General features: G+C 34.3%; 1 protein-coding gene across 1 annotated transcript in view; it reads right to left on the bottom strand.

Annotated features, from left to right (window-relative positions):
- znf638 (zinc finger protein 638) overlaps nt 1-13,685 on the bottom strand; it is a 61,236-nt gene extending 47,551 nt beyond the window's left edge. Inside the window, exons 1-2 of the mRNA XM_062993573.1 lie at nt 13,113-13,685; nt 12,684-13,018 (exon numbers count right to left, since the gene is read on the bottom strand). Coding sequence (XP_062849643.1) covers nt 12,684-13,018; nt 13,113-13,685 — 908 coding nt within the window. The remainder of the gene's footprint in view (nt 1-12,683; nt 13,019-13,112) is intronic.
- Between the last annotated feature and the right edge of the window lie 201 nt (nt 13,686-13,886).

Below are 13,886 nucleotides of genomic sequence, written 5' to 3'. Positions count from 1 at the left end.
GCCCCCTGAGTGGCATAAACAAATGTTAAAGATGGTTTGAACAGCCTAGCAAAGTTCCTTAAATCTCTGCAATATGGAACACTCAAAAGACTTTGACAGTTCATATTTGTCAAAATGTTTTTGTTAACGGCCCGAAACTCTGTGTTAATTTATAACTGGGATTATATGCTAAATCTAAAATAAAGCTTTTGTTTTTACGTGCTGTCTTTTAGGAAATATTACCAGTGTAAATAGTCCTGATTTGTATTTGTAAGTGTGTGTGATGAGGGGCGGCGTTTGAAAGGGCAATTGGTTAAGCATAAGGTATAAATTAAATGTGGAATTCAAATATTATGTATAAATGTTCTGCGCTGTATAACAAACACAGTTCTTATGTGCTTATAATTAGACATGAGAGAAACTTTAAGTTTAAGCAGTTTGTCTGTACATGTATTTGTGCTTGATCTGGATCAATATTGTGCATTTAAATATTGCCACATAATAAGGTACAGATATATATTTGGTAAATTACCAGATAAATGTGTACAGGTAAAAATACAATGTTAATTATTTATTCAATACATTTAATTGTTTAAGATTATTGATTGCACCATGCAAGGTCAGTCAGTTTCTTTGTCAATGTTTTTATAAGATGATTTGTGTGGTAACTTGATTGCAGCTACCAGTATGTAGAGAAATATATCATGGTGATGCATTTCGTTATCTTACAGAGGTTTTCATCTTGTCTCCCCCCCCAACCCCTAGGTCTACGATATTGTGTCAAGGTAAGATTTATCAAGGTATACATATCTTTACTATTTTTACTTGTAAATACAAATACTTGTAAGTTTACATACACTGAACATGGCAGAAGACATAGCAGTCAGGATATCAATAATTTATTTTGGCATTGTATTAATTATTGGGCTAAGGAAATGTGTTTTGTTACAGAATAACTGAAGAAAATATGTCACAAGTAGTAAGTTGTGTAAAGGATGTTTTGACAGTAATTATAGATTTATATACAGTGGGGGAAATAAGTATTTGATTCCCTTGCTGATTGTGTAAGTTTACCCCCTTACAAAGACTTGAACAGTCTATAATTTTTATGGAAGGTTTATTTTAACAGAGAGAGACAGAATATCAACAAAAAATCCAGAAAAAAAACATTAAATAAAAGTTATAAATTAATTTGTATTTAATTAAGGGAAATAAGTATTAGATCCCCTACCAACCAGCAAGAATTCTGACCCCCACAGACCGGTTATGTGCCCATGAGGCACACAAATTAGTCCTGTCCCTGTATAAAAGACTCCTGTCACAGAATCAGTTTCTTCCGTTTAAATCTCTCGACCACCATGGGCAAGACCAAAGAGCTATCAAAGGACATCAGGGACAAGATTGTAGACCTGCACAAGGCTGGAATGGGCTACAACACCATCAGATCTTGAGCAGAGGGACTTTGCGGGCACTGCAGGATCTCAATCCATTACGGCGAAGTGTGTTACTAATGGTTTTCTTGGTGACTGTGCTCCCAGCTCCCTTGAGATCATTGACAAGCTCCTCCCGTGTAATTCTGGGCTGACCTCACCTTTCTCAGAATCATTCCTACCCCACCAGGTGAGATCTTGCATGGAGCTCCAGAGTGAGGGTGATTGACTGTGATCTTGTATTTCTTCCATTTTCGAATTATCGCACCAACAGTGGTCTCTTTCTCACCAAGCTTCTTGCTGATGGTCTTGTAGCCCATTCCAGCCTTGTGCAGGTCTACAATCTTGTCCATGACGTCCTTTGATAGCTCTTTGGTCTTGCCCATGGTGTTCGAGAGATTTGAAGGGAAGAAACTGATTCTGTAACAGGTGTCTTTTATACAGGGACAGGACTAATTTGTGTGCCTCATGGGCACATAACCGGTCTGTGGGGGTCAGAATTCTTGCTGGTTGGTAGGGGATCTAATACTTATTTCCCTTAATTAAATACAAATTAATTTATAACTTTTATTTAATGTTTTTTTTCTGCATTTTTTGTTGATATTCTGTCTCTCTCTGTTAAAATAAACCTTCCATAAAAATTATAGACTGTTCAAGTCTTTGTAAGGGGGTAAACTTACAAAATCAGCAGGGGATCAAATACTTATTTCCCCCACTGTACTTTAGTCTATATTTACCTTTTGGTGTATTGTGATCCATCAGTATCCTGTTGATTCATAAGGGTATTCAAGTAAATTTGTTTATTCAAATCATATATAAACATATGCATACATCAAAGCTTTCATTCTTTATTTTAGGACTAATAAAAAGATTTCCCCCCATAACAGCAGTGTACTTGCCTATATGACCATTATGAAAACAGTATCTTAGATTCAGCAAATTCCATTGTAAATTCTGCATTTAAAGGTAACACCTTGATGTATTCTGTTACTACTGAATAATTGAAAACCAAGTAATCTAAATAATTTATCATGCTGTTTTTATATTGATAAAACATGAGTTTTCATATGTTATTGTGCAATAGTGTCACTATTTTCCAGTCTTCCTCTCTTTGGTGAGTATTTTATAATACTGTCATGCTTCCAATCTGCAGGTAAAGGAAGTCTACAACCATCATGACATTTAAAGAGGACAACTGCTCCACCACATTATTTAATAATTCCAACATCATCTCAGAACATATCATACACTTTAAATTTTGTTCAGAGTACACGTACATTGGTCTTTTAGTAGTCGCCTCATTAATCCTGCCCTTTCATGTTTGTGCTCTGTGGTATGCCAGGAAAACAATACACAGAGGCTGTAAATCCTCAGATGTGCTTTCTTTTAACCTGGTTATTACATCTGTTCTATTATATATACCACTTGTTCAGTTGTTATTAAACTTTTACCTGCCAAAGCAGTTTCTATATAATTTTGCAAATGGTTTTGCTTCCACTTGCATACTTGCACAAGCTCAGTTCCATACCTGGATCTGTGTGGATCATTATGTGGCAGTGCTTCATCCAATCTTTTACTTGAAGCTAAAGCCGTCTAGGTATGGACTGGTGTTGGCTAGTTTCACATGGGTTATATCCCTATTTATTGGACAATTGTTTACATCTCTGGACAATAAAATTGGTGTTTTTGTGTTTCTAACATTTATTGGTGGATCTCTGTTCCTAATATTTGTTTGCAGTGTGTTGACATTGGCAACACTAAAGCAAACAGGTCAGGTTGGGGGGCAGAAGAGAGATATGCACCTTAAGAAACTGAAGGCTTTTAAAATCATTACACTGACCCTGGTGATATTAATGATCAGTTATAATCCATATGCCTTTACCTGTGTAACACTTCTGTTTGCAAGTGTGCCTTATAAAACAATGTGTTTAGCATATACCGTTTCTGTATGTTTTCTTCATTTTGGATCTGTATTTCATTCACGTCTCTACATCTTACGGTTTATTAAACTGCCATGCACCTACTAAAAATGCATCTACTGCTACGAAAAAAAGGCTGAAAATGAAATGTTTTATTGTTTCTAAGATTACTAAAGTAAATATTTGTGTTAGATTTATTTTTTTGTTTTATTGTTCATTTAATTTATATTACACAACTATGTCCTACTTTGATACACCAGAATTCAGAACTTCATATTGCATATGCTAATGTTCTTCTTAAAAGTATGATAAATATTAGTAACAATTTTATTGCTCATTGCTGAGGTGAGGCTTTTCATGTTTGCAGTTAGAGCAAAAATATTGGTAGAAAATTAGTAAGTGCATGCAAGTTTTCAACTTTTCAGTGTGTGTTTTGACATGTTTTTGTACAGGTAACAACTTGATCAAATAATGAATCTCATCATAAATCACAGTTACTAACTTTTCATTAACTAGAAATTGGTCAGGGTGAGTAGCCATTGTAATTAGTATTCTTCTAATTTATTGATTGAGGTTAGATGGGTGGCCTGACAATTTTATAAAGGACTGAACTAAGCTTTGATCTATGTTTAGTGCTATTAAGATGGTCTTGTATCAAAATCCAGATCTGTGTTTTATTAATAAAATGTTTAACTTGTTTATTTTTTGACTTTGACTTTTTTGTTTTATAATGAATAAGTTAAATAATTGTTAAGTAACTAACACAATTATTTAAATCACACGAAAAAACTTCAATATTCTGGTAATGTATGATAACTCTTTCTGTCCAAAATAATGTCCCATAAGTAATTTGAAAGCATATTAAGGCACTTCTCATTCTGTATTTTAAACATTAAAATGTGGAATTTTTTTGATAATGTCACACATTCTTATGTCATTATACAGGCATAGTCAACAATATTGGCACCCCTGCACTTCTTTTAGAAAATCAATTATTTCTACCAGAAAATTACAAAAAATCTGATTACATTCCACACAGAACAACAAAAATAGACTAGTCAAAGTAACAGGTACCATTAATTTAATCACATTACTGTAATTGAGTAGTTTTTTTGTGTACTTTTTTTTAAATATACTTTTTTTTTTTAAGTATATTGTACAACCAGTAATTTTACTTTTACTTAAGTATGTTTTATACTTAGAATTGTAATTCACTACATTTTAAATAACATTCGTTACTGAGTAAAAAAAAAACAAAAAAACGCTAAAAACACGCATTTGGGAAATTGCTGCAGTGAATTGTTGCTTTTTTTTTATTATATTTTAATTAAAAACAACCATTGTGAGATACTTCCACTTGTCCTGTTTGCATTACACAATAGAGACCCCCCCCCGCTGTTAAAAAAGAGTAACTAAGTGACGTTTACTCTGAGTACATTTTAAAGTAGTTTCTTTTTTACTTTTTACTTGAGTACATTTTTAGACTAGTAATATTACTTGTACTTAAGTAAAAATTTATTAAAGTAATAGTACTTTTACCTGAGTACAATATTTTAGTACTCTTTCCACCTCTGAATGTAATATTTGAAAACAATAACGGAAATCAATTTCTTCCTGCAACCTTGAATGACTTTCTCAAACCTCTCTACTGGAGTTTTGGAACACTCTTCTTTTCCCAAATGCTTCAGAGTTCTCAGATTTTAAGACTGCCTTCTCCTATTAAGATCTCACCCCAGGTATTTGATGGGATTAAGATCTGGACTCATTGCTTGTCACTTTAGAACTCCAGTGCTTTGTCTCATTCTATCTCAGATGTTTGTAAAGTATACTTTGGGTTATTGTCCTGTTGGAAAACCTATGACCTCTGACAGAGTATCAGCTTTTTGGCAGTGGGCACTACATTGTGCTCTAAAACTAGTCTTTGGTAGTCTTTGGATTTCATGATACCATGCACACATTCAACGTACCCACTGCCTAAAGCAGCAAAGCAACCCCAAAACATTTGACACCCTCCATCATTTTTGACCATAGAGTTCTTTACTTTGAAGGCCATGTTTTTTTTTTTTTGCAAATGCTACAATGATGTGCTTTACCAAAAAGCTCTATTTTGGTATCATCTACCAAAATCACAGTTTTTATTTATTCTTTATCTCATTTTCCTGCCATTCCTGCCATTTCCTGCAACTCCCCATGCAGTTCTTGCCATTGTGTCTTACCCTACCTTATAAAACCATTATGAACTCTTTTTTTGAACTTTTACATTGTAATTTTTATCCTTAGTCAAATGATTCCATACTCAAAATTTTTAAAGAGCTATAAAAAATAACAATAATTATGAGTGGTTTGGATTTTATCTGTAAATGTGGCTATTGTTTATTAGACATGTAAGACATATTGTATGCATATATTACAAAGCAAAAGCCTGAGGTACCCTGAACATTGTACATTTGTCTTACATTTCTAACTACTTAAAAAAAACATTTTAGAGATATTTAAAATGTTGTTAAGTAACAGAAAGTAAGTCAACAAATGTTTAAGATGCTTTAAACAACCTGTTGCTTATAACTCTACAATATGGTAAACTAAAAAGACTTTGGCAGTTGAATTTTTTATTTGAATTACTAGTTGATTTGATTTTTCAAGTATGTGCTATTTTTTGTTAGTTGCTCAAAACTCTATGTTAATTTATAATTGGGAGTATATGTTAAATAATAATATATTTTTGTTTAGGTGCTGTCCTTTAATATTACAAGTCTGAATAGTCCTGATTTGTATTTGTATTTGTGAGTGTGTCTGTGTGTGTGTGTGTGTGTGTGTGTATGTGTGTGTGTGATAAGGGGCGGTGTTTGAGGGGGCAGTTGAGGTATATTTACATTTACATTTACATTTTCACCATTTAGCAGACACTCTTATCCAGAGCGACTTACAGAAGTGCTTCCATGGTAAACATTAGCTTACTTTAATTTAAGAAGACAACAGTCCAATAATATAAATCTGCAATCTGAAACCTCATTAGAACCAAAGGTTTTTTTTCCCCAAGAAATGAATATGGGCGTTAATTAGTAAGTACAGTACATGTCAGCTTAAGTGCTTAGTATAGAGGTGAGTTTTTGGTGTCTCGGAGGTTGTTCAACATTAGGAAACAGCCGAATCTTCCTGATGTTGTAGAGGAAGAACACAGTTTGTATATACCTCAAACTTAACATGAGAGGAACTTTAAGTTTAAATAGTTTGTCTGTAAATGTATTTGTGCTTGATCTGAAGCATTATTGTGCATTTAAATATTGCCACATACTAAGGTAAAGCAATATTTTTGGTAAATGACCAGATAAATGTGTACATGTAAAGATACAATGTTAATGATTTAATTACTTGATTTCACCTACCAGTATGTAGAGAAATATATCATGGTAATGCATTTCCACACCTTACAAAGGTTTTTATCTTACAGAGGTTCTCCCTCAGGTCTACAATATTGCATCAAGGTAAGATTCCTTATGTACTGTATGTTAAAGTATACATATGTTCACTTGTATTTATACAAAATTTTACATACACTGGACTTAACAGAGGACATAACAGTCGTGGTATGTCAATGATTTACTTTGGCATTTTATTAATTATTGAGTTAAGAATATTTGTTTTGTTAAAGAATAACCAAAGAAAATATGTCACAAGTAGTAAGTTGTGTAAAGGATGTTTTGACACTAACTGTAGATTTATATATTGTAGTCTATATTTACTTTTTGGTGTGTTGTATTATTGTGATCCATCAGTATTCTATATAATAAAGGTATTCAATAGTAATTGTGTATATTTACATTTTCACTAAGAATAAATATGGGTACTGTGTTATGTAAATCCACATAATAAGCATGTTTTAGAAACAGTGATCTAACAAATGCATAGATTAAGACAGTAATTTTTATTTTTTGAGAATCCAAATGTTCATCAAAAGATAATTTAAAAATAAAGTGCAATGCCCATTTTAAGAAATTTCAAAACAATGACTAGTAATATAATATTTCTGTTTCAACTGCCAGTAAAGCTGGTTTGACAAAGATATGCACTGTGTTATAAACAGATATTTGTCATTATCTGGTGGTGAGCAGTGTAGTTACCATTATAAATAATTATCTTAGATTCTGCAAATTCTATTGTAAATTCTGGATTTGAAGGTAAAACCTTGAATTATTATGTGACTACTGTTAACTTAAGTAATATATCATATTGTTTTATATTGATAAAAGGTGACCTTATTGTGTATGTTATTGTGCCATAGTGTCACTATTTTCCAGTCTTCCTTTCTTTGGTAAGTATTTTATAATACTGTCATGTTTCCAATCTGCAGGTAAAGGAAGTCTACAAACATCATGACATTTACAGAGGACAACTGCTCCACCACATCATTTAATAATTCCAACATAATTGCAGAGCAAATCACACGTTTAAAATTCTGTTCAGAGTACAGTTACATTGTTTATGTAGTAGTCGCTTCTTTAATCCTGCCCTTCAATGTTTGTGCACTGTGGTATGGCAGGAAAACAATACACAGAGGCTGTAAATCCTCAGATGTGCTTTCTTTTAACCTGGTTATTACATCTGTTCTGTTTTTTTTACCACCTGTTCAGTTGTTGTTTTACTTTTACCTGCCAAAGCAGTTTCTATATCATTTTACAAATATTTCGGCTGCCACTTGCATACTTGCACAAGCTCAGTTCCATACCTGGATCTGTGTGGATCATTATGTGGCAGTGCTTCATCCAATCTTTTACTTGAAGCTAAAGCAGTCTAAGTATGGACTGGTGTTGGCTAGTTTCACATGGGTTATATCAATATTTATTGGACTATTGTATATATCTCTGGAAAATAAAGTGGGTGTTTTTGTGTTTCTAACATTTATTGGTGGATCTCTGTTCCTAATATTTGTTTGCAGTGTGTTGACATTGGCAACACTAAAGCAAACAGGTCAGGTTGGGGGGCAGAAGAGAGATATGCACCTTAAGAAACTGAAGGCTTTCAAAATCATTACCTTGACCCTGGTGGTATTAATGATTAGTTATAATCCATATGCCTTTACCTCTGTAACAATTCTGTTTTCCAGAGTGCCTTATAAAATAATGTGTGTACCATATACCGTTTCTGTATGTTTTCTTCATTTTGCATCTGTATTTCATTCACGTGTCTACATCTTACGGTTTATTAAACTGCCATGCACCTACTAAAAAGGCATCTACTGCTACTAAAAGAAGGCTAAAAATGAAATGTTTAATTGTTTCATCAAGTAAATATCTGTGTTAGATTTATTTTTAGTTTTATTGTTCATTTAATTTACAGTATATTACACAACTATGTCTTACTTTGATACACCAGAATTTAGAACTTCATATTGTATATGCTAATGTTCTTCTTAAAAGTATGATAAATATTAAATATAAATATTATAAACATTTTTTAGTGCTTATTGCTGAGGTGAGGCTTTTCATGTTTGCAGTTAGAGCAAAAGTATTGGTAGAAAATTAGTAAGTGCATGCAAGTTTTCAACTTTCCAGTTTGACATGTTTTTGTACAGGTAACAACTTGATCAATTAATGAATCTCATCATAAATCACAGTTACTAACTTTTCATTAACTAGAAATTGGTCAGGGTGAGTAGCCATTGTAATTAGTATTCTTCTAATTTATTGATTGAGGTTAGATGGGTGGCCTGACAATTTTATAAAGGACTGAACTAAGCTTTGATCTATGTTTAGTGCTATTAAGATGGTCTTGTATCCAAATCCAAATCTGTGTTTTATTAATAAAATGTTTAACTTGTTTAATTTTTTACTTTGACTTTTTTGTTTTATAACAAATAAGTTAAATACAGTAGACCCTTGACTTACGAATTGGTTCCGAAGGGCTGTTCTTAAGTCAAAATGTCCGTTAGTTAAACCTTTTTTTCCCATAAGAAAAAATGTAAACAAAATGAATCCATGCCAGACCCCTTACCTAAGCTTTCTAATGTCTTAAATGGTCTTTTTTGTTATAAATACAAGTATATTTTCCCTTAAATCTTAAGTTATAGAATAGACATTACTGTAATAAACAATAATAAACAACAATACACGGTAGTTCTGTACACAGCAAAAACTGTTAAACATTTCCGAGTTGATTTTCACTCTCAAAGTGTCATTTTAACACATTCAGATTTAAATTGTGTTCAGTGTTGGAGTTATTTGGCAGAGTTGATTAAATCGGTGTTAACTCCGCAGAGATTGAATTAAACTCTGCCCATGCATTTTATTTCTTTGGTTGGAGACAAGAAGACGACGGCCCCATTTTCCCCCTCCCAAGTTTACGAGGTAAGTGTAATTACTTGTCTTAATGAAAGTATATTGTACATTGATGATGATATTGTCAGTCTAAAACACAGGTGTACTAAAGGATGTGTGTGAGAGAATCACAAATTGATTGCAGCTGATTGCTGCCACTTAAGTTCAATCAACTGCTTTTGGTCCTGTGCGATTTTTTGTTTGCGTGTTTAGCCGTCTAGTCAGCTAGCAAGCTAAATGACTTGTTTTCTCCATGCCTGCTGGGGAACTGTGTATTGTTTTGTGTTCTTTTTTCAATGACTATTCTTGGCAAATGTTTAACATATTGGTGGCTCATATGATTGATAATCATGGGTATGTGTGTTTCATATTCTTTTTATTTGTGCCAAATAACTGCATAACAATTGCATAAATTTAAATAAGATATTTAATCTCTTTTCAGATGAATGAGAATCTGAGAAGATGATGAAGGAGATTTTTCAGCACTGCCAGAAACTTGTTAATGATCCAGGCAGAAGTGGTGATATCTTTTCCACCATCCCAAGATTTCTGGATACAAAGGGATTGGTAAGTTTGGAATGATGTTTATACTGGGTTGAAATTAAGCATTTAATGTAGAAGTACAACTAGTAGTTTAATTCTTTATTAAAGGTTGATCAAGACTTCACTCTCCTGTTTTGATGACGACGGAATGCGTTCTTCAAGCCAAATATAATAAAAGAGGCCAAGAGGCTTACTTCAACACTAGAGTTGTCACGTGTTGCAGTCAGCAGAAAGTTCACCAGGAAGTGATCTTGAGGCGACGTGTGTTTTATGTGTTTTAACGCATTTGCTATAATTTTCACCTTTCATAACTTCGTAATTATAGACTAGTTTACACTGGACAATCATTGTCTGTTTACTGTTCTTAATATATGTCTCTTCATTGTTACTTATCAGGACACTAATGCACTTTAACTGTATTATATGTAAATAATCTCTATCCTCTGGTTAGATGCTACTGCATTTTGTTGGCTCTGAACTTGAACTCTGCATAGTGACAAAGTTTTTGCATTAATTCATGCATTCATTATTTTAGAGTTTAAGATTTAGTTTGTTTATTCTCTGTTTCTAAGTTGATCTGATTTGGGGGAAAATATGACCAATAGATACATTTCAGAACTTAACACCCCTCTGTAAAAGTATTAAATTTGATGAATTTTCCATTATTTAATTGTGACTTTGTCTTCAGTCTATGACCAACAAATGGCCTCCATGTTGTTGCTTTTGCATCTTCACCTGCCACCACCAGGAAAAATAATAAATATTAGAAGAATAATTTGGGGAGTTAAATGAACACTACTGAAATAGTAATATATAACACCAATCAGTGTTATTTTTAGATAGAATCCAACAGTGGCTGCATAGCAGAGCCTGGATTTGAACTGCCAATCTTCCAGTTGATAACCCAAAACTCTACCCACTACGCTACCACTGTGCAAGTTTCTCCAAATTTTGTACTCCCTCAGTGTTACTTAAACTCTGTTTTATGAGTTAAAACAGGAACTCTGACATGGTGTTAAACATTTAACTATTTTGAAAGAGTTGATTTAACTCTTAAGAGTGTGGAGCTACAGTATATAAACCCTGAAAAAGTGTTAAAATCAACTCTGTGGGAGTTAATTCAACACTGGACTTTTTGCTGTGTACATAAAAAACACACATCTTTTAGTTCAGTACGTGTTCTGTACCAAACACCATAATACATTTCCTTCTTTTTTTTAATAAAATTTATCTACCAGAAACAACCATAACTCTCATATTTCTCTATTATTTCCTTCTTTATTTTAATAGTGTTGTATTTTGTAGGTGTAATTGCATGAAAAAAAAAATACTTTACTCAGCGGACTTCCTTCTTCTCTCTCACTCTCTGTCTGATACACAGTGACAGCTACTGGCAGGAGTAATTATACAACACAACAATGCTTTCTCCGCAGCTTCTTTTTGGGCATTATAATATAGAATTTTACAAAATATAAACAAAACACCGAAAAAAAACACTGTCCGCTTTCAGAATGTTTGCTCACTGTATTTATACAACAGTTAGTTCCGACCTTACAATCTGATTGGTTGAGAAGCGTTCTAACTGTGCTGATATTCGTGATAACAGCACGGCCTTTTCACACGACAACTGTATTACTCCGCTGACGGGTTGCCAGTAACGACAAGCTTCATGCACACAAATGCGCACGCAGGCGACACAGACTTTTTTCCTGATCGCGTTTTAAATCCGTTATCTGATATACAATCTAGTGCACTATGTAGGGAACATAAATCCGCGATCTGATACACAATCTAGTGCACTATGTATGGAGCTTTAATGTGTTTGTAATGTGAACAGTTAGCTTAATAGCCCAGTTAGCAGCTCCTAAGAGTTCTGTTATCACCCATATCCTTTGGTGTGTGTGAGAGTTTTTTTTTTCTTTTTTCCCTTCGGAGGTTCTTGCCTTCTTTTTCTTGTTCTTCTTACCTCCCTAAAATGAGTTTTTGCAACTTGGGATGTCTGCTTTGTAGTGTTAAACTTATATTTGTTGTGGAACTACTTTTTGGCGGAAGGTATTGTCAATATTAAAGCATATTTAATATGAAATTCAGGGCTTCTTGATTTATTTTCTTTCTTTATTTTGTAAAAACTGTTGTATAAAAGCAATAGAATACTTAAGGTTGTGTGTTATCGCGAATAACATCAAGGATGTGATGACCAAATCATGTGATGTTATTTGCGATAACACACTCCCTCTCGTGTTCTATTGCTTAAATATACAGTGCTGCTTGAAAGTTTGTGTACCACCCAAACATGGTCATTGTTTTCTAAAAATAAATTAAAACAATCTTATGAAATGAACATCCAAATCTCAATTTGTAAAGCAGACCTTCCAAATAAGGGACACACAGAAAAAATACATATATTTTCATTATTTATTAAACACAAGTAATTAATCTCTCAAAAAACTGAAAATTGCAAAAGTATGTGAACTCTTTTAGTTAGTAGCTTGTGGCACCTTCTTTTTGCAGCCATTACTTCAACCAAACGTCTTCTGTAATCACAAACGAGTGTCTCACATCTGATTTTTGGGATTTTTGCCCACTCCTCCATGCAGAACTCCGCCAGCTGAGAGAGGTTGGAGGGACATCTGGCATGTACCGCCCGCTTCAGATCTTGCCACAGCATTTCTATGGGATTGAGGTCCGGACTTTGACTGGGCCAATCCAGAGTGCGAATCTTCTTTCTCTTAAGCCATTCCTTGGTAGTTTTGCTGGAATGCTTTGGGTCATTGTGTTGTTGCATAATCCATTTCTGTCCCAGCTTCAACTCCCTGACTGATGGCAGGAGATTCTGGTCAAGAATTTGTTGATAGGCCTGGGAATTGATGGTTCCCTGGATAAAGTCGTCCAGGTCCGGAGGCAGAAAAGCAGGCCCAGACCCTCACATTTCCACCACCATGCTTCACTGTTGGTAGGAGGTTATTCTCTTTATATGCAGTGTTGACTTTTCTCCAAACATGGCACCTGTGATTGTGGCCAAATAATTCAATTTTGGACTCATCTGTCCAGAGAATGGACTTCCAGAAGGCCTCTGGTTTGTCCAAGTGCTCTCTGGCAAAGTTTAAACGGGCAACTTTGTTCTTTCTTGAGAGCAGAGGCTTCCTTCTAGCAACTCTTCCATGAATGCCATGTCTATTGATTTTTCGCCTGATTGTAGACGCATGTACATTTATCCCAGATGCTGCTAGAGAGGTCTGCAACTCTCTGGAGGTGATGTGTGGGTTGGCCTTTACCTGAATTAATATTTTTCTGGTGCTTCTTGGGGGAAGTTTTGATGGCTGTCCACTTTTGGGCAGAGTTGCGGTGATGCCGAGTGCCCTCCATTTGTAAATGATTTGTTTTACAGTGGATGGATGGAGCTGGAATCTTTTGGAGATGGTCTTGTAGCTTTCCCCAGACTGATAGGCTGTCACCACCTTTTTCCTGATGTCCTCGGATGTCTCCTTTCCTCTCGGCATTGTTGATCTGTGTGCTATACGCCTTGGCACGACAGTGGTTTGGTTGGTTTCCTCTCCCTTTTAATCAGTGCAGCTCAAAACTTTTCCCAAGGATGTCTCATTTGATTGGTCTGCTTAATTGATTACTTGAGCACCCACATGTGTTTTACCTGAGTCTTTTACCTAACTGATTTTACCAGTGCAGCTGTGGTTCATTTACTT

The sequence above is a fragment of the Trichomycterus rosablanca genome, chromosome 4 (genome assembly GCF_030014385.1).
Source record: "Trichomycterus rosablanca isolate fTriRos1 chromosome 4, fTriRos1.hap1, whole genome shotgun sequence".
NCBI lineage: Eukaryota > Metazoa > Chordata > Actinopteri > Siluriformes > Trichomycteridae > Trichomycterus > Trichomycterus rosablanca.
This window is presented reverse-complemented; position numbering and strand designations above follow the sequence as displayed.